Below are 21,581 nucleotides of genomic sequence, written 5' to 3' on the forward strand. Positions count from 1 at the left end.
CCGTGATTGGTCGCACCCGCATTGTTCGGTGTTTCCCTCCGGCAAACAAAACTTTCCCGACACTCGCAGCCACACTCGGCCTCGTCTGCGCGTGGAATAATCACAGCGGTACTTCATTTTGCTTTGGGAAAGGAAAGCACGCAGGCCAGGTGAGAAATGCATCATCATTAACCAAAATAAAAAAAATAAAAAATCATATTTTTATAAAGCCTATGTCTGGAAATAAATTAAGTCTCTGAGATATTTACTTTTGTAAGACTTTAATCTCTTGGTAAAAATGGTAACGGCTCTTTTTTTGTTACGTCAAATGTTCGATTTTTCTCCCAAAATATTTGATTTGCGTGACAGTATGTACAGCTTCATGGGAGGCGGTTTGTTCTGCGCCGGAGTGGGCAACATCCTCCTGATCGTTTCCACGGCAACCGACTATTGGATGCAATACCGCCACTCCAGCAATTACATGCACCAGGGTCTGTGGCGCTATTGTGTGCCCGGCAAATGCATGACACACACGGACAGTATTGGTAAGACCAAACGCACGCGCAATATCATGAGCCCAAATGCAAAAAAAAAACAGCAAAGAAAAAATGAAAATGGTACCAAGAGAAAAATTATGTAAGAAAACAATGGAAAAATATAAGGGGGGAAAAAAAAGGAAAAATATCCCTAATAATAAATAATGGAAATCCAAATATCATTTGATTACCTAAAAAAAAATCTGACCAATAAATATCTGAATAGAAATATTGCAAAAAAATTAATTAGGCTTTCCATAATCAGGATATAAGAGCTGTTCAGCGAGCTTGAAGTTGCAGCATTGTGACAGAGCTTGCTTTGCGGTTGTCAGCATACTGGGACGCCACACGGGCTTTCATGATCCTGTCCCTGCTGGCTTGCTTCATCGGCATTGTCATCGGAGTCATGGCCTTCATCCACTACTCCTCCTTCGATGGCTTCGACAAGACCTTCGCTGCCGGCATCCTCTTCTTCATCTCCTGTAAGCGCCAAAACATCCCTCCGACCATCCAGCTTCACTTTTTGCCTTTCTGCTTCTTTTTTTCCCTATTATAGACCATTTTCTTCAGCGATGCCAAGTCGTCAGTTCTCCTACCCAAACTTTCTTATTTTCTAAGATTTCCTTGGTATTTTGGGTGCCATTTTGTATCCACGTAGGTTTCTTTGTGCTGCTGGCCATGGCGGTGTACACGGGCGTGACTGTCAACTATTACGGCAAACGCTACGGGAGCTGGCGCTTCTCCTGGTCCTACATCATGGGCTGGGTAGCCGTGGTGCTCACCTTCTTCTCAGGTACTCACTCCTCTTCCTCCTCTTCATCAAGACAAGCTTTGAAACCTCCTTGTTGCAGGTATCTTCTACATGTGCGCCTACCGCATGCACGAATGCCCACGGAACTCAAACTCGCGCTGACCTCACGGAGATGCCCGTACCAAGTCCCGACATCATTTCCTCTTTCAAGCCTCATGAATATTCACGAGCAAGCTCAATAAAGCACTAAATAAATCTGAATGGCTGTTTTCTGAAAATTGAACCAAGTACCATTATGGCAAACTGGGAGCATGACAACTTTGATGCTTTTGCGTAATTTTATTAAGGAAAAGTTTTGGATTGAAAAATGACAAATTAAAGAACAAGTGCAACGCCAAAGAGTTTGTGTGCAAATAGAGCCCAAAGCCAGTGAAAGTACCTTGAAAGCCATAACGAGCGTACAGAGACGCCGGCAACACTTAAGGCAGACAACATTGTGCCACGGCGGAGGGGATTTTTTATTTAATCCACCTCCTCAATGGTGGGTCCGGAAGAGGCAGCACCACCTGCGCTGGGGAAAGCTCCGCCTCCCGGCATGCCGCCAGCCCCCTGGTACAGCTTGGTCATGATGGGGTTGCACACCTTCTCTAGCTCCTTCTGCTGGTGCTCAAACTCATCTTTCTCTGCGGACTGAGTGACGATGAAGGGGGTGTTATTGAAACGTAAACTTGACCCAAAAAAAAAAAAAAAAACTCTTGTCAAATTGGTACCTGGTTCTTATCCAGCCAGCTGATGACCTCGGAGCACTTGTCCAGAATCATTTTCTTGTCGTCGTCGCTGACCTTGTCCTTGAGCTTTTCGTCCTCCATGCTGGCCTTCATGTTGAAGGCGTACGCCTCCAGCGAGTTCTTGGCGGCCACCTTCTCCCTCTGCAGGTTGTCCTCCGCCTTGTACTGCTCCGCCTCGCGCACCATGCGGTCGATGTCGTCCTTGCTCAAACGACCTGAAAAGGTTAACATTATTTAAAATGGGGAATATTCTCAGGTGTGGCATTGCGGGAACGAACCTTTGTCGTTGGTGATGGTGATCTTGTTCTCCTTGCCGGTGCTCTTGTCAGCCGCGCTCACGTTCAAGATGCCGTTGGCGTCGATATCGAAGGTCACCTCGATTTGTGGAACGCCCCGGGGGGCTGGGGGGATCCCGGCAAGCTCGAACTTGCCCAGAATGTTGTTGTCTTTGGTCATGGCCCTTTCGCCTTCAAACACCTGTGGGCATTAGCCGCCTCGTTAGTTCCTTTGCCGGGTGTGCTTGCGAGGGGGTCGGCGTGGGCGGGCCGTACCTGAATGAGCACACCGGGCTGGTTGTCAGAGTAGGTGGTGAACACCTGCGTCTGCTTGGTGGGGATAGTGCTGTTCCTCGTGATGAGCGACGTCATAACGCCGCCGGCCGTCTCGATGCCCAGAGACAAGGGGGTCACGTCCAGCAGCAGCAGGTCTTGAACTGCCTCAGACTTGTCGCCGGAGAGGATGGCGGCCTGCACAGCTGAAATGACAAAAACAATGTTTTGAAATGATGGAACTGTTTTAAGATCTGTTTTGGTCCATTTAAAAGTTAACGCAAGTTTGGAAATCATATTTCATCGGACTTTGCAAATCCACACGATACCTGCGCCGTAGGCCACAGCTTCGTCGGGGTTGATGCTCTTGTTCAGTTCCTTCCCGTTGAAGAAGTCCTGCAGCAGCTTCTGGATCCTGGGAATACGAGTGGAGCCCCCTACCAGGACGATTTCGTTGATGGACGACTTGTCCAGCTTGGCGTCGCGCAGCGCATTCTCCACGGGCTGCAGGGTGCCGCGGAAGAGGTCCCCGTTGAGCTCCTCGAAGCGAGCCCTGGTGATCGAGGTGTAGAAGTCGATGCCCTCGAACAGCGAGTCGATCTCGATGCTGGCCTGCGTGCTGGAGGATAGCGTGCGCTTTGCCCTCTCGCACGCCGTGCGCAGGCGCCGCACAGCGCGCTTGTTGCCGCTGAGGTCCTTCTTGTGCTTGCGCTTGAACTCGTTGGTGAAGAAATTGACCATGCGGCTATCAAAGTCCTCGCCGCCCAGGTGAGTGTCGCCCGCCGTCGACTTCACCTCGAAGATGCCGTCCTCGATGGCCAAGATGGACACGTCGAAGGTGCCGCCGCCCAGGTCGAAGATGAGAACTTTTCTTTCTGTGCCGACCTGCCGACGGAGTTGGGGTTAAAACAATCAAATGGCTTGTTGGGCGGTGTTGATGTCTCACTTTCTTGTCCAGGCCATAAGCGATGGCCGCGGCGGTGGGCTCGTTGATGATGCGAAGGACGTTGAGGCCGGAGATGGTTCCGGCGTCTTTGGTGGCCTGGCGCTGAGAGTCGTTGAAGTAGGCCGGCACGGTCACCACGGCGTTGTTCACGGTCTGCCACAAACACAGAAACGCACAACGTTTGGGACCAAGCCTTCGACAATAAATTTGTAGGAGTAAAACGAAGCACACGCAGTTACCATACCTTTCCGAGGTAGGCCTCTGCAATCTCCTTCATTTTAAGGAGCACCATGGAGGAGATTTCCTCAGGGTAGAAGCTCTTGGTCTCACCCTTGTACTCCACCTGGACTTTGGGGCGCTTATCATCGTTGATAACCGTGAAAGGCCAATGCTTCATGTCAGCCTGAACCACACTATCATCAAAGTGCCTGCCAATGAGTCGCTTGGCATCTGAATTGGACAAAAACAAAATGACTATTATGTAAAAGGGGACAAAAACATGCGAGGTTATTCGTCGATATTTGGGTTTCATACCAAACACTGTGTTGGTGGGGTTCAGGGCCACTTGGTTCTTTGCGGCGTCGCCAATCAGCCTCTCTGTGTCGGTGAAGGCAACATAGCTGGGTGTGGTCCTGTTACCCTGGTCGTTTGCAATGATCTCCACTTTGCCGTGCTGGAACACGCCCACACACGAGTAGGTGGTGCCCAGATCAATACCAATTGCTGGTGCCTTGGCCATGGCTTCTGGGGGGGGAAATAAATCCATTAATTTAAAGGGCAGAAAATAGCACTGTCATCAGAACAAACCACGAGGTCGTTTTATTCAGCTTCTTTCCAAACATTCGGAACTATTTTAGTCCACAAAGGCTCAGATCAAATGTGGAAACAAAATGTCCACTGAAGATCCACAGCACCTGTTTTCAAGCCTTTACTGTGGCAACAGTAGTCAAGGTGGACAAGGGCCAGTCTTGAAAGCAGGTTTGAAATGGTGCTCGAGTGGTCAAGACCATGAATGTTCGTTTTAAAATACACCTGTAAAGTCATTTGTAACTAAACAAACTATGTAACAAAGTTAGGAAGTGGCTATTGTCTCTTTCCTTCAGAAAACCACTATAACAAGACAGCAAAACTATTTTATCTTGTATAGCCTGTTAAATATACGGTATTTTAGACACGTACGCAGGTGTGAGTCTAAAATGGAGGCCGCATGGTGACGTGGGAGTTTCGTGAGCTTCACCTTGTCGTTACTAGGGTGTGGCCAGTCACTTCCACGAGGCGAACAGCTTCCAGCATTCCATTGCTGAGCAAAACTTTGTTCAACAGAGCTCGACATCGAATGGTTTTTTTTTTTTAATACAAAATATTAAACAATCGCAGCTTACATACGCCATCCACACAATAAACACTATAATGGACATAACGCACAAAAAGTTCCGAAAGTCGTTACAATTAATGCGGGTGCGTTTCCATTCGTACTTCAAGGTAATCGATAGAAGCTATTTGGCAGCTATTTGTCCGGCTACTGCAACGTACTAATATAGGATTTTTTTTTTTTTTGTCCGTCGCCCCTCGTGGGCGAGTACCATAGCTTCCGTAATGTCGGCTTGTTTCATTTTAAAAGTTTCACTCGCCGTTTTACGAGCTAATGCAGAAAAGACGAAGACAAAAATATGTACTCACCTGTTTATTACAATGTCGTCGTACTTTAAGGCCTCTGCGGTGCTGTTGAACCGGTCCAATACCGAACCGGTGATATGTCGAGGGAATGACGAAGTAAAAACTGCTGGTCTCGTTGGTTTCTTTAAATCCCGCAGCACGTCCGCCACAGAAGTCTCGCGAAGACGCTCCAATGAAAAAACGTCATTCACTGTTGCTACCGGCTAAGGGGAAGATTTTTGGCAAGGGAGGCTTTTCGTTGGTTTAAAAATACCTGCCGGATTTGCATTTTTATGACGTCACGGTACGCTATTATACAACGGTGGAAAACTACTAAGCACAGATTGGACAGAAAGATGCTTAGAGCTAGTTCCCCATTCTGCCGTTCCTCAAAATGTTTTCCATATTTGCTAAAACTGTCATTATCACATGACAGTAGTTACCCGACAAACAAGACAACTAGTTTTTACATTTTCTCTCTCTCTCTCTCTCTCTCTCTCTCTCTCTCTCTCTCTCTCTCTCTCTCTAATATAAATTGGTAAGATTGAACTTGGAATACTGCAGCTCAATATAAATAATGGCTCATTTGTTGCCATGTGCTGCAGGGCCCATGTGGGAAGCAAACAGAGTCATCCAAAACTTTTGTCAACTCAAAAAGAGGTCACAGTTGCTATTCTGGGTTCTCTTTGTCTATGCTACTTTTACATATGTGCTTTTAGTCAATGAGCCTCAATGTGTACACGTAAGTTGTATTTCCACAGGGACACAAGATTTACTGCTCTGGGATATTTAGTCCCACACTTTTGCCAAAGGCATGACTTCAAGATAATAGCATTTTTATTTAGATGACAAAAGTCATTAAAAATGGCATTTGAAAGGTGAGCTGTCTTAATGTATTGTAATACTTCTTCACATAGCGTCATTTTGTGGGTGAAAGCCACCGGGGAGCTGTAAAGCTAGACGTCCCTTGATGCAAAGACCAAGAACCGGATCTCTCCCCCACACGGGTGTGTCCTTTCGTAACAGTCATAAAATTCTCCAGTTTATTTTCTTTTTTTTCTTTTGGAGAATTTACAGCACAGCCTCGAGGGCGCATCAAAAGAGTGTCAGTTACAAAATTGTGACGAGCGCCGAGTTCCATTTTTTATCATTTGAAAAGATCTCTGAGGTGTTCTCACATCACTTTGTTTGTTGTTGTTGGCTATGCAACACTTTCACTGCCTTTCCCATGCATTCACACAAGGGAAGATTAGTCATTCTGTAAACATATAGCACCTTAGAAACAGAATCAGTGATAACATGTTTTGGTAACTTCAGGAAAAACATTCACCATAGGATTGAAGTTGAAATATACAATGCACATACTGCTGTAATACTTTTTAAATACTAGCAAAATACCTGAGGTATATTAGGTATAATGTTGTATTCAGTGTTTTGTTTTTTTCTCCAAAAGTGTTTTTTTTCTCTTTTGCAAAAAAAAAGAAAAGGTTACATTTAGAAATTGAAAATAGAAAACACATTTATGCACAGAATGTATACTGTGAACGTCAGGGCTCGTGTTGCACTATTGTTTAGTGGCTTCCCCTTCCACGCCCCTATTGGTGACCCTATAAATGGAATCATGTGCGGGACTTCTGGAACAGACACAATGGGGATTTACAGGTGAGAATCCATTATTAATTATTATTATTATTATTATTATTAGTCACCATGAATTTGCTTTTTCACAGCTTTGACAATGATAGTCTTGTATTATCATTATTTTCTGATTCCCATTATGTAATACTTGAGTGCGCTAAAATTTTTAGAGCCAATTAAAATCATGTATTTTTCATTTTTGTGAATATTGAAAGATAAACATGAGAAAAGGGCAACACGAAAAGGAAAACGGTAAAAATTTTAACAGCCCAAAACCAAAGTAAAGAAAATTATTTGAACAAGAAAACACTAAATTCTCATAATCAATTTTTTTTTTTTTATTACACAGAATGACAACTTTTACTATCTTCCATTATTATTCAGTTGTTTTTTTTGGCCTACATTTCTTATGTAAAATCTTGCCTTTTGTCTTTTTCCAAAATGGCAAACTTTTGCTAACTTGTTTTCCCTTAGCAGAAATTTGCACTGCACTGGATATTTTTCAAGTTTGTCCCTGCAAATGTCTTCTGCATCCAGAAAAATGAAGCTGGTGCTGCTTGCGTGCCATCTCGCTATCTTGGGAATTCGAGGTCAGACACCACCCGAGTGTGTTACGAGTGACACGAACAGAGCCCCAGGTAGTGAACTTTCCTGTTTTCTTCACATTTTGTTTTGTCTTGTGCAAAGTGTCCCACCTTGTTTGTTTGTCCCAGAAAACTCTGACATAATGGTCTACTGCGGGACGGACCGCATGGACCTGAGCATCTACCTATGCCCCATGTACCAAGCCCTCTACAACGAGTCCCTCATGGTGCTGAACAACGAGTTAAACAACGAAGAATGTTTCGGCGTGGCGGACTTCACCGTCGTCCCGCCCGTCTTAAATTTCAGCTTCCCTATAAACGAAAGCTCCACGGCGTCATGCGGGAACATGTTTACCGTAAGTCGCCGCGCGGCTCGCTCGGAGAGCTAGCTCCACGATCTGACCCGAGCGTTTCTCTGAAGGTCACCGATGAGGTGGGCACCGGCGACTTCGCCGACTTCTCCAAAGTGCAGTTTGTCAACATTTCCGGCACGGTGACTTCCATCGACCCGTCGGCCGGCATGATCACTTATAGGTCGCAGCTCCTCTACATGTTCTCCTGCCTCTACCCAATGCAATACATCCTCAACAACACCGAGCTGGGCGTGTGAGTGCGGCGGCCCGTCGGAGCTTTTGGACGGCTTTCTAAGGCACTTGTCTAATTTAAAAAAAAATCTTTACAGATCCGGTGTGAACGTGGCCATTCAAGACAACAACGGCAGCTTCATCAGTACGCTGAGCTTGGAGTTATTCCAAGTAAGAACGAACTCATTCCATTCGCATCTTTGGTACGTATTATCTAACAAGAACGTCATTTGATTGGTCAGGATGCTCAGTACCAAGACGCTCTTACCATCCCGGAGACGGGACTCCAACTGAAGACCAAAATCTACGTCGCCGTACGAGCCACCAATTTAACAGAAAGGTAGTTGTCGTCCTCTTAAGAGTTTTGGCAAAGGACAAGAAAAGACAACTGCGGATCTTTTTGAAAGGTTCAACGTGCTGCTGGATCGATGTTACGCTACCACGAGCCCTTACCCGAACTTCAACAACTTCTATGACCTTTTTATCGGGTGAGCGCACGATGGCTTTGCAAATGAAACGTAACGTCGGGTTCTCGCTGTTCACTCGCACCCGCTTTGTCGTCTCAAGCTGCACACGTGACGAGCAGACCGAGGTGCTGCTCAACGGCGACTCCCAGGTGGCGCACTTCTCCTTCGAGGCCTTTCGATTCGTGGAGCACAAGAATCTGACGGTGTCCACGTTCTATCTACATTGTGTCACGAGATTGTGCGAAGTGTCCTCCTGTGATGCATTAAAGCCTGTGAGTGTCACAATGCAAATAGCAGAATCCAATTCAGTGGAAAGTTCCGTTAGCCTGCTAGCTAACCTGGACAAAAAAAAACTAGAAAAAAATATGACGCTACATGTTTTTTTCCCCTCTTGGATAAAGGAATTGAATAACCAATTTTAATCATGAGTCTCATCCATGAAATCTTCCGAATGTCTAATGTCATTCGCCCTGAACCAGGAAGTAGCCTGCTATGGCTAACTCATTGACCAATGAGTAAATATATGGAGAAAAACTGTATTTAAAAAATAAATACATTTAAAAAAAATGAAATTAAACGAACTTTTCTTACTTACGTTTGTTTTGAACAGGATTGTTCCGGTACCCGAAGAAAAAGAGACGTTGAGGAAGTGTTGGCTAATGCTACAGTCACCTCCGAGGCCATTTTTGTGGCCAAAAAGAGCACGGGTGCGTATTAATTGGGTGTTATTAAAATATACGATTGCATTGAATTTGGTTTAGCTGCAGTCGCAACATTACATTTATTTTGTGTCTTTTTTTGGTTTTGCCTTTCAGAAGATTTTCAAACTCACGCAGCTTCTTTGGGTAAGTTTGGACATGTCTTTTTTTTGGGGGAAAAAAATGAAGTTCAAAAATAAAAATACTGCTTATACAGTAGCGTATATCTATTTTCTCTATTCTTCAGGTTCGTCAGCGAGCCGCTACAGCGACCCAGTGGTGGCGATCATCTTCTGTATTGTCATCTTGACTGGTTTTAGATTCTAGATTCCTTTCTAGATTCTTTTTTTTAATATATTGTATTTACCATATTTAGCTTTGTTTTTCCCATAAGGACAACTCGTTCAAAAGCACCTTATTTTTAAGTGTAAACTTTATTTGACATAGACAAACTGAACAACTGCTTTGTTAGTCTCTGGAATTTAGTGTGAAAATCAACAATAAATATTGTTGGAATCTTACAGAAGTGATGATAGTACACCACAAGCTTTACTATAGATGCATATACACTTCTCAGTTTGATTTAGTGTTTTAAAGGAAGCTTCTGGAGTATTTGTTAATTGTCAAAATATATTTGAAGACATCCACACAGAGCAAAGTGTTGCAAACAGTTGCAGTTGTAAAAAGGCCACAATGACATATTCAGTCAATGATTTCAAACTTCATCAAATGTACTAATGGGCCCTTTGGTTTGAATCCATTTAACACATCCAAAATGAAAAGTTGTGTGTGTTTTTTGTTGTTTTTTTATTGACTTTTTGCTTTCTTTTGTTCATCTTCGGCCCGTTGAAAAAGTGAATAGAAAAGAATTCTTCGCCTTGTATGGAATGTATGTCAAGAAGACATCATGACCTTGGGCTTATAGTTTTTGCGAATGTTATTTGCGAAAGCGCTATGACAAGAGTGATGTACTTGTAGTTATTTGAAGGCCGTTTTGGCAGAGCTCAGCAAGCGAAGGGGCAGCACTCCCTCCGCCCATTCGTTGGGCAACGCCACCATGCGCTCCCACAGCGCCACTTCGCCGGGCGTGGAGTCCATCCAGTCCACGGCCGACCCGTAACTCCTTCCTGAGAACAGATTGAATGTCGACATTAAATACATTTCATGATTCAGTCGAAAGATCTGTTGATCTCATTCTTTACAATAAAAAACAAAAGTGGTCACTAAAGAGACGACTAACCTTAGTTATGCTACAAATTAATTTATGCAAAACACACACTAGGATTATTATTACTAATGAGCACTGGCGGAGCTAGGATCTTTTTCCTTGGAGGAGCAAGGCTATATCAAAAAACAGAAATATTTCACAACGTACCCCTGAAAAATTCTGAAAATGCTGATAAACATTCACTATATGTTTCCTACAGGGGACGGAAGGAAAGAAAATACCCAAAAGTCAATTATCTGGCTTGGCACCTTTGATGTCCAAGCATATTATATGGGGGGGGGGGGGGGGGCAGTGCCCCCGTGCCCCCCCCTCGCTCCGCCAGTGACAATCTCCATCTGCAGTTGAGTAGTTCAAGACTAAAACGATGGCAGCCTTTAAGAAGTCGACTGTGTTGAAGTGCAGTACCCGTGCCGGTTCCGAGCCTGATTCCGCCCAGCAGGTTGCTGGCCAGCTTGTCCCTGTCCCAGACAGTGAGCTCCACGCAGGCCTCGGTCAGGTCAATCGCCCTGATGCCATCGTACACCATGGTGTGGTTGAACAGAGGATTGGCCGTCCTCCTCAGCACGCGCGTCTTCTGACGACTCTTGCGGCTCGTGTCGGGGAGCACGAAGCTGGAAATGGCGCGAGAATCGAGTCAAAACGCGATGACACCGGCGCTCAAGATTTCCACCGGTACCGTGTGTACCATTTGACGTAAGGGTCAATGGTGGCTCTGATTAAAGGCAAGTTCTTGCATTCTTTCACCCAGATGTGAATCTCTCCTGTTCTGGGAACATGCTTAGCTAAAACAAAAAAGAAAGACATGTTTTACATGAGGTTGGGACATTTATCGAGCTATCAAAATGGTGTCATCAACACTACTATGCCGTAGATATGGGGAGAAAAAACATGAAAATTGACCTTCACCGTAGATGACCTTAGGAAGGAAGCGGACAGCCAATCTCATCTCTCCTCGGCCACTTAAAGATGCCAGAGTTGTTCTTGTCTGAATTACAACAAAAAAAGCTGGTTGGAGCAAATATTCAGATTTTTACTTGTAGTACCTAGTCCCAACACAAGATGCCGCTGAAGTGCCAGCAAAGGGATCAACAGGTAATGAGCGTCAGTGCGTGCGTGTTTTCATGTCCTACCTTGGCTTTGAGAGGCAAGTCGTTCATGCGGGTGTGGTCAAAGTCCCACTTGGAGAGGTCCACATCCACCTCACCCAAGAAGGTGTTGCGGCCAAACGTGTCGTGATGCCACACGGAGAGAACCAGCATCTGTGTCTTGAGAGACTCTATGCCAATGTGATACTGGAAAAGCAAATTGATTGTAAAAAAATAAAAAATATTAATGAACAACAATAGCAATATAACAATAAATATTGTAGATAGTCTATATTTGATCAAATATGAATTCAGATTTTTTGGAATTATTTAAACATTTGCTGAATTGTAAAATATTAATTTAGATTTGTACCGTATAGATGAAAACGCTGTGCAAATGAAAATGTAGCAAAGTGCGTGTCTGCATACACACTCACCCTGAGGATCTCATTAAAAGTCGGGTTAAGCGTCTTTTTCTTCACAGATGTTTTCTTTTTTCCCAGATGCAATTTGTCAGGAACGAGGTAACTTTTGACGTAGCTGAGAAAAGAGCACACAAGACACATTTAGTTAAATTCTTCATCACGTGAATAATAGCAGCTGTCAAAAAGTTAATATACATTTTTGGTATATTTCGATTTCATGATGCTAAATGTAGCTAAAACAATACACAAGCTGTTGGCAAATGTGTTTAAAACGTGATGCTGCCTCATGACAGTGCACAAGAATGGTAAACATGTTTTTTTTTTTAACACTCTAATCCATCAAGACTCGAATCCAATTTACAACAGCGGAAAACTTAATTTGGTTTTATTTGATGAGAAGAAAGCTCGAACCAAATACGATCACGTCTGGAATGCTGGAGCTTCGTGACATCTTATCTGCTCAATTGTCCAATTGCACGTAACCCACGTGTGGAAATATGTTTTTCGGGTATGTTCTGAGAACTCTCGTGTTCTCCATCCAACGCCGTTAATTAACCGTGCTTCTTTTATCATACTCACGGGTCCGAGCGACCTCTCTTGAGGTCAGCGGCCGCCAAGTCTTGACACTGAGCCACGAAGATGTGGAACTCTCGGAGCTTTTGCACGTAGTTGATGGAGAACTGGATGCTGCCTTGCACGTCCACGTTGCCAAAGTCACCGCTGTACATGGTCATCACGCTCCCATTAAACTGCCAACCGACACAAACAAGATGACCATCGCGTTCGTTGGTGCTGCCCTTTTGGTTAGCCACAGAGTTTAAAATGGCCGAGAGGCTTTAGTGTATGTAAGCAAGCCGTTAGTGTGAGCGGCTCATGCGGTGAGTGAGCGAGACGTACAGACGACACAGAGGCCAAGTCAAAGGACGAGTCCGTCGTGTGTATTCCCGGGTGGAGAACGTCCTCGTAAAACTGGCTGTCATCCTGCAACATACATGTGCTGCATCATGCATGGGGGAGCCACGCGTGCAGGGTCATGCCGGACGCCCGCGGCGTGCTTCTTTTTACCTCCGTCTGCAAGAACGAAGGGACCGACTTGCTCATCTTCTTCAGGCGCTCTTGCTCCGAGAACGGGCGTGGAGAAGGGGGCGTCGTGGCGTCTATGGTGAAAGGAAAGTACAAGGTGAGGAAATAACATATTTGAAATATTTACAAGCGCATGGCTTGAGATTGTTACCGTCGGTGGTTCGCCTCGTGTTTGGTTTCGGCTCTTGCCGTCTCTCTTGTGCTAGCAGGAGATAAATCATGAAAGTGTAATTAAAGGGAAACAAATTGAGAGTGATGATGATGATACTCACTTGGTGACAAAGACCCAACCAGGTCCTCCATACTTTTAGCAAGACCTTTAGGTCTAGCTTCTGCTCGCTTCAGCGCTTTCCTCACAGGATTCTCCTCATCCTCGATATTTTTGCCTGACAATGGTAAAAAGAGAAAGCGATTTTTTTATTACAATCACAAGGCAACATAGGGATAGCTTAACTGAATTGGGCTTCGTTCACTGTTCACTTCTTGTTGTTCACAGCAGCCATTTTGACACACAGTCACAAGATTATGCTTAAGCAATTCCAGTAAAATGACCTGAAATGGAATTTTAGTTTGCGGTACACTGTCAATGTTCCTGATGAACCCTTCCCAGCCCACAAGTCAAATATCAGCCAAAGACTGTGAGTGTTGACGAGTGACTCACTTTGGCAAACAAAGCTAACACAGACACGGATGCAGTAAGGTGTCCTTTGTTTGCTGAACAAATGTTTCTCCAGAGATATCATTGCTGACAAGTCCATCATCACATAGTTTCGATTCTGTTTTGTAAATTCCTACAGAAAAAACAAACAAAAAAAACACGCAAAACCTTTCCCTATTCAAATGAATGGGAATTAAGCTGGTTGGAGAGCTTTTCGTATTGATAATTGCTGTGTGCTGTCATCACCACTAGATGGCAGTCATGTCTATAGTTCAACAGGATATTGGGGGGGGTCTGAGGAAAGTTCTGGGCACTAAGGCAATATCCATCCATCCATTTTCTGAACCGCTTCTCCTCACGAGGGTGGCGGGTGTGCTGGAGCCTATCCCAGCTGACTTTGGGACACCCTGAACTGGTCGCCAGCCAATCGCAGGGCACACGGAGGCAAACAATCACACAATCACACCTACGGACAATTTGGGAGGAAACCGGAGTACCTGGAGGAAAGCCAACGCAGGCACGGGGAGAACAAGCAAACTCCACACAGGAAGGCCGGAATCGAACCCCGCACCTCTGAACTGTGAGGCGGATTTGCTAACCGGTGCTCCACCACGCCGCCTTACTAAGGCAATATTTCTTTGAATTTGTTTTTCTCATACACAAAAATTCCGGGAATCACTGACCGCATCGGTTCTTGAATGTGAATAGAACATGGATGGATGGATAGTACTTACATTTGAAAATATTCCTGGAGTTGGACAAGGATTCGGACGTGTTGCTTAGAGGAGACTCGGGATCAGCATCTGGGCTGCTGTAATTGATCCTCGCCTGGCGTGGGCCGGGCTTAAAGTTCTTCTTGGAGCCCGTGGGAGTGCTGGTCCTCACAGGTCCGCCGAAACTCTCGGAAATTTCCGCCTCGGGAGGCAGGGTACCCGGCTCGTTGGCCATCCCCAAGTAGTGGCTGTAGTCTCGGGGTACGAAAGCCCTGGCCAGGGGGGTCTCGGTTCCCTTGACGCTCTGAGCGCCATCGCCGCTCGGCTTCCTGCTTTGGGAGTGGACGGGGCTGACGGGGCTCTTAAGCGTCGGTTCTTGCGGGTCCACTAGAGCGAACATACTGGTGGCTCGACGCAGAGACCTCCCGCGACCGCTGGAATGGCTGAAGCTGTCCTTTCTTCTTTTGGGAGCGCGAACCTCCCTAGGTGGAGTTGGTGGCGGTCTTGCAGTTTTATCGACCCTGCTTGAGTCTTTCAAGATCTTTTGGGGTTCTTTGGGTTGAGCAGACGCCGGCAGGTTCTTTTTTGGGTCGTTGGCTGAGACGTGAGATGCTTCAAAGGAGCGAGGCTCGGGCTGGGACGAACCTAACTCTTCGGGTGGTTGTGGAGTGTTGATTTGCCTTTTGGGGCTTTTGGGATCTGCGGTGGTTTCGTCCCAGAACTCCAGCAGGCTGCTAAACTGGGCTCGGCTCCCACCGAGGGAGGGCGACATTTGATCGATTGTCTGATTTAGAGGCAGACCGGTCAAATTGTCTCGATTGGAGCCTTCGCCGTCGCTGCCTGAGTGGTTGCCAATGGTCCGTAAGTCAAACTCCGATTTGGTGAATCTCTTGGTCATCTTTGCACCCCGCACGCTTTTGTGTTTAGCGCCATTAAGCGTTGGTTTGCCTGCCTCCTGCTCCCAGAACGTTTTGAGCTGCTTGATCTTCTCTGCTGTGCTTTTTTGTCTTTGAGGACTCTCTGTGTCTTTTGCTTTGGGTGACTGCTCGCAGTCTTTGCTGGGATTCTCCGGTGTTTTGCAGATGTTCTTGAGGTCTGTTAACTGAGACGTATGCTCTGACTCTGGACTCGGGCTATCTCTGAACTGTTGAAGGGTTTCTGCTTGATTTAAAGAGACCCCTTTTCCATCTGGACTGGACCGCAGAGGTGTTTTTGGCACTAGTGGTTCAACAAATAAAAGCTCAACGTCAGAACCTTTCCTGTCAGCTACTTGGGGATTAGCGATTTCAGGGTATGCGTAGTTCCTGAAATTAGAACGGTCTAAGTCTTGGTCCTGTTTCAATCCCACATGCTGACTTGCATTGACTACATTTGTGACAGAGGGTATGTTTGGCCTCTTCTCGTTTCCTTCTCTTGTCTGGGTTTTGTCTCCAGGTATCACAGGCGTCGTGCTTTCCCCAAACAATTTCATCCCGGTGATGTCATCATTTTTCATATCGTTCATGGTCTCATTGGCTGTTCCTTCCGGCTGACTCGTCCATATTTCTTTTTCCTGAATATCTTTCTTGAAGACCTCCTCGCTTCCCATCGCTGCCGTCTCACGGTGTCCGTCCGGCTCCCTCGAGACCTCTTTGCCGTTCACCAAATTGCTGCTATCGGTTCTACGGTTGAACCAATCGAGCACTTTCGAGATGGAATCCTCGTCGTCGCCGGTGGGACTGTTGGTCAACTTGAACGAACGTTTCTGTTGGGAGCTCCTCTGTGTCTTCTGCTTCGAGGACTCAATAAAGTTGATGTCATAGGATATCGGAGCTTCTAAATGTAAAGAAAATGATCATACAAGGAATAGGAGCTAGAGTAGGAAGGACGCATTAGCCTTTCCCTAGCACAGGTTGGGTCTAAAGAGACAACTTTGGATGATGGCAACACAGATCAAGCCTTACCTGCGTTTCTTTGCCACCCTGGCTCCTCCACGGATGATATCTCACTGCCGCCAATGACTGGATCATGATCCAGGATTCTTTCTACGGTCTGATGCCGTCCTCGTGTGAAATTATCCTTGATCATCTGTTCTGTGTGTCTGTCCAGTGATATGGAATTATTTGAAAGTAGGACAAAAAAATGGTATGAGATGCTAGTTAAGGTTGCCACTCACCTGTGAGCTGTAATAAAAGATAGCGTTCCATTTTCCACCAGACTGGAATAAGATAAAGCCTGAGAACCCTGCTGAGGAATTATCGCAGATGCAGACGGGTGGGCCGATACCACGACTTCACCCTTGGATCGGTTGGAGCTTCCACTGGAGTTCTGATAGAGGTTTAGTCTTGGGGCAGGAGCGACCTGAAGGTGCAGGGGTGCCTTTGTTACGAATGTCCGCTTTTTGGGGATGGGTTTAGAGGAGCCCTCGGATGTCGCGGAGTTCCCCGATGTCTGACTGCTCCCCCTTGCTTGCTGATACTTCGGGAGGGAGGTGGGATCTAAGGAAAGGGAAATATCATTTTGAAAATTTGTAGTCGGATTGACACGACTGAAGAATTTTGGCTCACCTGTTTTAGTGAACTCAGCTGGTTCGTCAACAAGGAGGGAAGCTCGATTAAAAGGGTTCGGTCTTGTCTGGAAAACGACAAAGAAAATTACTGTAGGAAAGAGGCAAAGAATAAATTGTGTTTTTCCAAAACAAACCATTCTTGGAGAATGGACTGCTGACACCAGATCTTCTTTCTTAAGATTACTACAGGAATAAAAATACAAAATAAATACATGTGAATGATTTTGAAGGTGGTCCACCCACCAAGTGTGAAATTAAACAACAAAGTAAATCTTTAGTTAGGTATAATAACACAACAGGTACTTCAAGGCTTTTCCCTTCAAATGTACGGTTGGAAAGGGCTAGCACAAGATAAAAAAAAAGTCAAATATTGACTGTGTTAAGAAACCATGTTGAAGGAGTCTTGGAAGTGGCACTTTGCTAGCTAAAGAAGTCAACTTCTCTTCCAAAAGACTCCACAATGAGTCAATAACCTAAATCCAATTTAGATAATCAACAAACAAAAATTATCATCATATCAAAAAAACAGTTGATAGAATTCCAGTTGCCCAAAATAGGCCGCAACCATTTCTCATTCGGCGGCAATGACGCAAAAGGGTTTTATTCAATTAGGCACTTTGCTTAACTTGCACGCAACAACGGGAACAAGGCAACTCATGGACAGTATTCACAACACCCGTGTTGGCTGCAAAGTCACATATTCCCTTTTGGCGCCGCCTTTGTTTACACGTGAGGAGTCACAAGACACACACACACACAGACAGAGTTACACACACGAACACACTCAGGGAGCTGAGCAAATATTCTCTAAAAAAAAAAAAAAAAAAAGAAAAAGGTTTCTTGAGACTTTAAAGAGATTTCCACTCGAGGAAACCGAGCTACCAGTAGGTCGGACTTTTCGTTTATTATGTAATACATAAGCTGGTCATAATAACATGAAGGAGCATTAAGGCAAAAAAAAAAAAAGTGCAGAAAGGATAAAAGTGGTAAAGTTAGAGCAAAGTCAGTGAGATTATGAAAAAAAAAGTTGTAACTTCGGAGAAAATATAGCAGAAGAAAAAAAGTTGACAGGTTATATTTTTCCCCAGAATATTTCTTTTGAGTAAATGTGTAAAGTCAAAAAAGAGGAATCATACTTGAATTCCCGTGGCATGTCCAAACCTCTGGCAGGTTTCTGTGGTACCGCCACGTCAGAACTTGGACTCTTGAATGCTCGCAATCTTTCCGGTCTATAACAGCCTTCTGCAACAGGACGCAAACATATGAAAGCTTCTGGTAGGGATTATCGCACACAACTATTTACAACATCAACACGGAGCATTGGATTATTAAAAAAAAAAAAAAAACACCCAGACACACTACCTGAAGCACTCCTTTGCTTCATGGAGGCCAAGATGATTTCAGAGCCATGGATCTTGTCCATATGCCTGCGAGACTTGGCATCGTAGAACCACTGGCCCGTCAGGTACTTCAACTTGGAGTCTGACGATGGACCTTGGCTCACGATGCTCTCCAGCTTCCTGGTAGAAAAAAAGAGAAAAGATATTTTCATTTTTGCAATATATACACACCGCATAAAAAAAAAAACGGTCAGAGTTTGTCGTAGAGGGAGATCTTTATTTAGGTCAAATTGAATCAAGTGTTACCTGAGTGAGCAAATAACAAATTTTTGGTCATGACATCGTCACAAGATAGTAAATCGAAAATATAAACGAAGATCTAGGAAACCTTCGTGAAGACCTTTAATATGAGATATGACTCAATTGGTGTTTCTTGATTTTTGAGTTTGTCACCAATAACATGTTTTAGGGGGAAATTGGTATTATTGATTCCTTGTGGTATTCGGCAAAGTGATTTTCTAATCTTGTTAGTGCTTAACTTTTTTTTATGCCCTGAATGAGATTTCAAAGCAAGTGAAATTTTCGTTGAGTTAAAATCTCCATCATAACTGTTTTTATGAGTTAAGACTCAATGTGGTTTGCGTCAAATTGATGCATTCTTCTTTTCTTTCCTGATTTCTTGGGATTCCTCAACAAAGCTGCTCTTCAGCACATGAAGGAGTTCGGGAAAGTGGCAAACATCTCCATCGAGTGGAAATGGAATCAACAGAAGACGGTGTCATGTGATGAAAAGGCGGAGTATTATTATGGGATGTTGTCATAATCCTCTTACACGCATGCACACACATTGGGCCAACCGCCTTCACTTAAAGCCTGATGCAGAACATAACGTCTGCTCGCATTCTTCATGCCGTGCGACTTACGAGGCTTTCAAGTTTGGCGCTCGGTGAACTTTGAACCCCATTTGGAATGAAAAAGATTCAAAGGCCACAACATGAAGTACACTTGCACAGATCCAATGTATAAAAACACGACTTTTAATTTCAATTGATTTTATGATCTACCATAATAAATAAATAAATAAAAAAGTGCTTTTTCAAAGCCACTTTTGTCACACATGACACGAACATACTTTACTTGTGTCGGTCCATTTCAATTGTGGTCAGTGCAAGGGCGCTAAGCCGCCTCCCCCTTAGCTCTGATTGGCCATTAAAGCTAATATTTGACATTCTTGTGTGTGCCAGACCGCGAGTCTCCTCCCCCCGCCCACATGTCCATTAACGGACTTCTTTATGTCACATTCCCAGCCGCCACTTTGTTATTGCGCTAATCTCAAGCAGGGGTGTTCAACCAAAGGCTCGCGGGCCGTGGAGAGCTCAGAGGAAGGATCCCACGCGAGATAACTAACCTGATTCTCTGCTCGTCGGCCTGCTTGAGTTGGGCGTCCCTCCTTAGCACGGTCATGATGACCAGACGCTCCTCCTCCGTCAGGAAGTTCAGGTCGATCATCATACCTCGGCGCCCTCCTCTCCCTCCTACGCTGGGGGACAGATTGGGAAACACCTGGAGAAGCACAGACGCAGCATTTAATCAGACACGTTGACGTTTATCACCCCTAAAATATTGTTACTATCAGTCCGTGTTTTCATGTTTTCATCTTAAATTAAAATGAGCATTCGATATTGCATTTTCTGCTAATAAGCTAACCATAATAGAGAATGTTATTAAAAAAAAAAAAGGGAAAACCTGAGCCCAATTAAAACAACAGGACCTCTTGCGCTATTTTGATCAATTTCATTTTTATTGACTTTGAAAGGCAATTTGGGAGTTATGATGTCAATAATTATTAGAATGAATCAAAAATGTTACGCGACACGTACCTATAAATAGCAAACCACAGAAACTGATCATTTTGTCATGGTCCTTTAATTTAATTTCTTCAGCAAACAAGCCAACTTACTAACATGTGACAAATGTCATTTGAGATCATTCTTTTTTTAATTGTTTTAGCTATGGGAGATTTTTCAACTATTTAAACAAAGAACAGTTTTCAAGAACAGCACGCTTCCAATTCTTGTAGTTCACCACAAATGAGGCTTAGTGAAGAGCTGCCAGCCACTAAACGCATTTGCTGACAATTTCTTTCATGATGATTTATGAGCCAAACAGACTGCTTATGAATTACAAACACGTCAAAATAGCAACGGTTTTGACCCTCAGACTCGAGTGTCAGGAAAAGTGTAATGGGTCGGACAATATTTTGTTTTCTGACACAAAAGTCTTCTCGCTCGTATGAACCTATTTGTGCATTTCTATTCCTTTTATTTATCCATGCCTGGTTGCAGATGGAGCTTTTGCAAATATTTGCACTAATAAGAATATTTTAATGCGTCATTTCAGCCAGGAGCTGGTAGAGAAGTAAATGAGTCGTCACAAGATATATTACAAAAAAGAGAGAGAAGAATATTGTAACTGATAAGAACACGTATTTACGGTATATATTAAATATTTAATGAACTTTTACAAATGCAAAATGTCACATTTTTATTAAGGTTTAACTGATATTCGAGTTTTGTGCTAAATAAAAGGCAATTACAAATACTTTGGACTTTGTGTATCTTGAAATACAATTAAAGAATTACTGTATAGGAAAACCGAACTAATGGATATAGAAAAAACATTTTTCTCCATAATACAACAAAATGAATACAACCTTTGATCATGCAAATATCTTCATTTAATTGACCTTTGTTTTATGCGTTGCATTATGCTGAGCGCAGTCTCTAATATGCACTCTGGACGTAAATATTGAAATTGTCTCCTACCTTGGAGCTTTAGTGGGCCTCTTGTATGAGCAAAAAAGGGAGTTTAGCCACTTGGCTGGACGCCGCAGTTGCTTGGATGAACTCAAAAATCTTCAGTGAGTAGCTAAGAAGAGGGGAAGGACTCGGAGATGGGTTGGACCGTCTAGAACAGACAAACCATCTCCTCACTCAAGCACAAGTGTGGCTTACAGCTGCTGACGTCACTAGAAAGGGCTCATTAAAAAAAAGATCAAATAGTGAGCGTACCTGTTGTAATAGCAGCCGGGGACCTGTAGGTGGCGTCAGTGTTTGCCAAAAGAGTGTGCAAACTAGTTACTTGTTCTGCAACTTGTACAGTTGTCTTGTCCTGCCTGATGCATAATACAAAAAAATAAAATTAGTATGGTCAGAGAAATTCATGACATAGCGTTGATGTGACCCTTGTCATGTTGATGACCAAAAATAAATTCCCTTCTCTGGCCTAGTAAACCATGTTCTGAACAATAGCCTGACCTTTCTGGG

The 21,581-nt window shown here is 44.2% G+C and overlaps 4 protein-coding genes across 8 annotated transcripts; 2 read left to right on the forward strand and 2 right to left on the reverse strand.

The window, feature by feature from the left end:
* The first annotated feature begins 14 nt into the window (after positions 1 to 14).
* Positions 15 to 1,527, forward strand: lim2.3 (lens intrinsic membrane protein 2.3). The gene is made up of 5 exons (XM_037268553.1): positions 15 to 149; positions 349 to 524; positions 848 to 997; positions 1,174 to 1,308; positions 1,367 to 1,527. Exons 2-5 carry the CDS (start codon positions 350 to 352, stop codon positions 1,426 to 1,428), a joined length of 522 nt encoding a protein of 173 aa, XP_037124448.1. The 5' UTR covers positions 15 to 149; position 349; the 3' UTR covers positions 1,429 to 1,527.
* Positions 1,528 to 1,590: 63 nt separating this feature from the next.
* Positions 1,591 to 5,374, reverse strand: hspa8b (heat shock protein family A (Hsp70) member 8b). 2 transcript variants are annotated; one of them, XM_037268548.1, is made up of 9 exons: positions 5,229 to 5,374; positions 4,083 to 4,289; positions 3,793 to 3,998; positions 3,549 to 3,701; positions 2,932 to 3,487; positions 2,606 to 2,808; positions 2,333 to 2,531; positions 2,037 to 2,269; positions 1,591 to 1,956 (listed from the first exon to the last, which is right to left on the reverse strand). In XM_037268548.1, the coding sequence occupies exons 2-9, from the start codon at positions 4,285 to 4,287 to the stop codon at positions 1,789 to 1,791; spliced, it is 1,923 nt and encodes a 640-aa protein (XP_037124443.1). In that variant the 5' UTR covers positions 4,288 to 4,289; positions 5,229 to 5,374; the 3' UTR covers positions 1,591 to 1,788. The 2 variants fall into 2 exon arrangements, with proteins under 2 accessions (XP_037124443.1, XP_037124444.1); XM_037268549.1 differs by having other exon boundaries at positions 4,083 to 4,292; positions 5,229 to 5,366.
* Positions 5,375 to 6,828: 1,454 nt separating this feature from the next.
* Positions 6,829 to 9,849, forward strand: LOC119132966 (zona pellucida-like domain-containing protein 1). Of its 2 annotated transcripts, XM_037268551.1 has the most exons (11): positions 6,829 to 6,866; positions 7,380 to 7,480; positions 7,556 to 7,782; positions 7,848 to 8,032; positions 8,109 to 8,181; positions 8,253 to 8,350; positions 8,418 to 8,498; positions 8,578 to 8,749; positions 9,088 to 9,184; positions 9,293 to 9,322; positions 9,423 to 9,849. In XM_037268551.1, the coding sequence occupies exons 1-11, from the start codon at positions 6,853 to 6,855 to the stop codon at positions 9,500 to 9,502; spliced, it is 1,158 nt and encodes a 385-aa protein (XP_037124446.1). In that variant the 5' UTR covers positions 6,829 to 6,852; the 3' UTR covers positions 9,503 to 9,849. The 2 variants fall into 2 exon arrangements, with proteins under 2 accessions (XP_037124446.1, XP_037124447.1); XM_037268552.1 differs by lacking the exon at positions 6,829 to 6,866 and having other exon boundaries at positions 7,308 to 7,480.
* A 150-nt stretch (positions 9,850 to 9,999) lies between these two features.
* On the reverse strand, positions 10,000 to 21,482 carry sytl2b (synaptotagmin-like 2b). Of its 3 annotated transcripts, XM_037268533.1 has the most exons (21): positions 21,327 to 21,482; positions 21,081 to 21,183; positions 19,664 to 19,818; positions 18,278 to 18,435; positions 18,052 to 18,157; positions 17,050 to 17,098; positions 16,914 to 16,980; positions 16,523 to 16,844; positions 16,311 to 16,447; positions 14,389 to 16,182; positions 13,269 to 13,382; positions 13,148 to 13,198; positions 12,979 to 13,070; positions 12,811 to 12,894; positions 12,493 to 12,662; positions 11,926 to 12,028; positions 11,534 to 11,695; positions 11,304 to 11,388; positions 11,089 to 11,185; positions 10,809 to 11,014; positions 10,000 to 10,302 (listed from the first exon to the last, which is right to left on the reverse strand). In XM_037268533.1, exons 3-21 carry the CDS (start codon positions 19,765 to 19,767, stop codon positions 10,154 to 10,156), a joined length of 4,050 nt encoding a protein of 1,349 aa, XP_037124428.1. In that variant the 5' UTR covers positions 19,768 to 19,818; positions 21,081 to 21,183; positions 21,327 to 21,482; the 3' UTR covers positions 10,000 to 10,153. The 3 variants fall into 3 exon arrangements, with proteins under 3 accessions (XP_037124428.1, XP_037124429.1, XP_037124430.1); XM_037268534.1 differs by lacking the exon at positions 12,811 to 12,894 and having other exon boundaries at positions 21,081 to 21,480; XM_037268535.1 differs by lacking the exon at positions 14,389 to 16,182 and having other exon boundaries at positions 21,081 to 21,476.
* Between the last annotated feature and the right edge of the window lie 99 nt (positions 21,483 to 21,581).

This window comes from Syngnathus acus, chromosome 13 (assembly GCF_901709675.1).
Source record: "Syngnathus acus chromosome 13, fSynAcu1.2, whole genome shotgun sequence".
NCBI classification, from domain to species: Eukaryota; Metazoa; Chordata; class Actinopteri; order Syngnathiformes; family Syngnathidae; genus Syngnathus; species Syngnathus acus.

Excerpts from the sequence above, each read along its gene's own strand:
- lim2.3 (XM_037268553.1), top strand. The coding sequence starts at position 350 with ATGTACAGCTTCATGGGAGGCGGTTTGTTCTGCGCCGGAGTGGGCAAC. Across the intron at positions 525-847 it reads GACACACACGGACAGTATTG|CATACTGGGACGCCACACGG; the intron begins GTAAGACCAAAC and ends TGCGGTTGTCAG. Across the intron at positions 1,309-1,366 it reads GGTGCTCACCTTCTTCTCAG|GTATCTTCTACATGTGCGCC; the intron begins GTACTCACTCCT and ends TCCTTGTTGCAG.
- hspa8b (XM_037268548.1), bottom strand. The coding sequence starts at position 4,287 with ATGGCCAAGGCACCAGCAATTGGTATTGATCTGGGCACCACCTACTCG. Across the intron at positions 3,702-3,792 it reads CAGAGGCCTACCTCGGAAAG|ACCGTGAACAACGCCGTGGT; the intron begins GTATGGTAACTG and ends TGTTTGTGGCAG. Across the intron at positions 2,532-2,605 it reads AGCCCGGTGTGCTCATTCAG|GTGTTTGAAGGCGAAAGGGC; the intron begins GTACGGCCCGCC and ends TAATGCCCACAG.
- LOC119132966 (XM_037268552.1), top strand. The coding sequence starts at position 7,363 with ATGTCTTCTGCATCCAGAAAAATGAAGCTGGTGCTGCTTGCGTGCCAT. Across the intron at positions 7,481-7,555 it reads TGACACGAACAGAGCCCCAG|AAAACTCTGACATAATGGTC; the intron begins GTAGTGAACTTT and ends TGTTTGTCCCAG. Across the intron at positions 8,033-8,108 it reads AACAACACCGAGCTGGGCGT|ATCCGGTGTGAACGTGGCCA; the intron begins GTGAGTGCGGCG and ends AAATCTTTACAG.
- sytl2b (XM_037268533.1), bottom strand. The coding sequence starts at position 19,767 with ATGATGATCGACCTGAACTTCCTGACGGAGGAGGAGCGTCTGGTCATC. Across the intron at positions 12,895-12,978 it reads CTTCGTTCTTGCAGACGGAG|GATGACAGCCAGTTTTACGA; the intron begins GTAAAAAGAAGC and ends TGTATGTTGCAG. Across the intron at positions 11,696-11,925 it reads CTTTTAATGAGATCCTCAGG|TATCACATTGGCATAGAGTC; the intron begins GTGAGTGTGTAT and ends TTGCTTTTCCAG.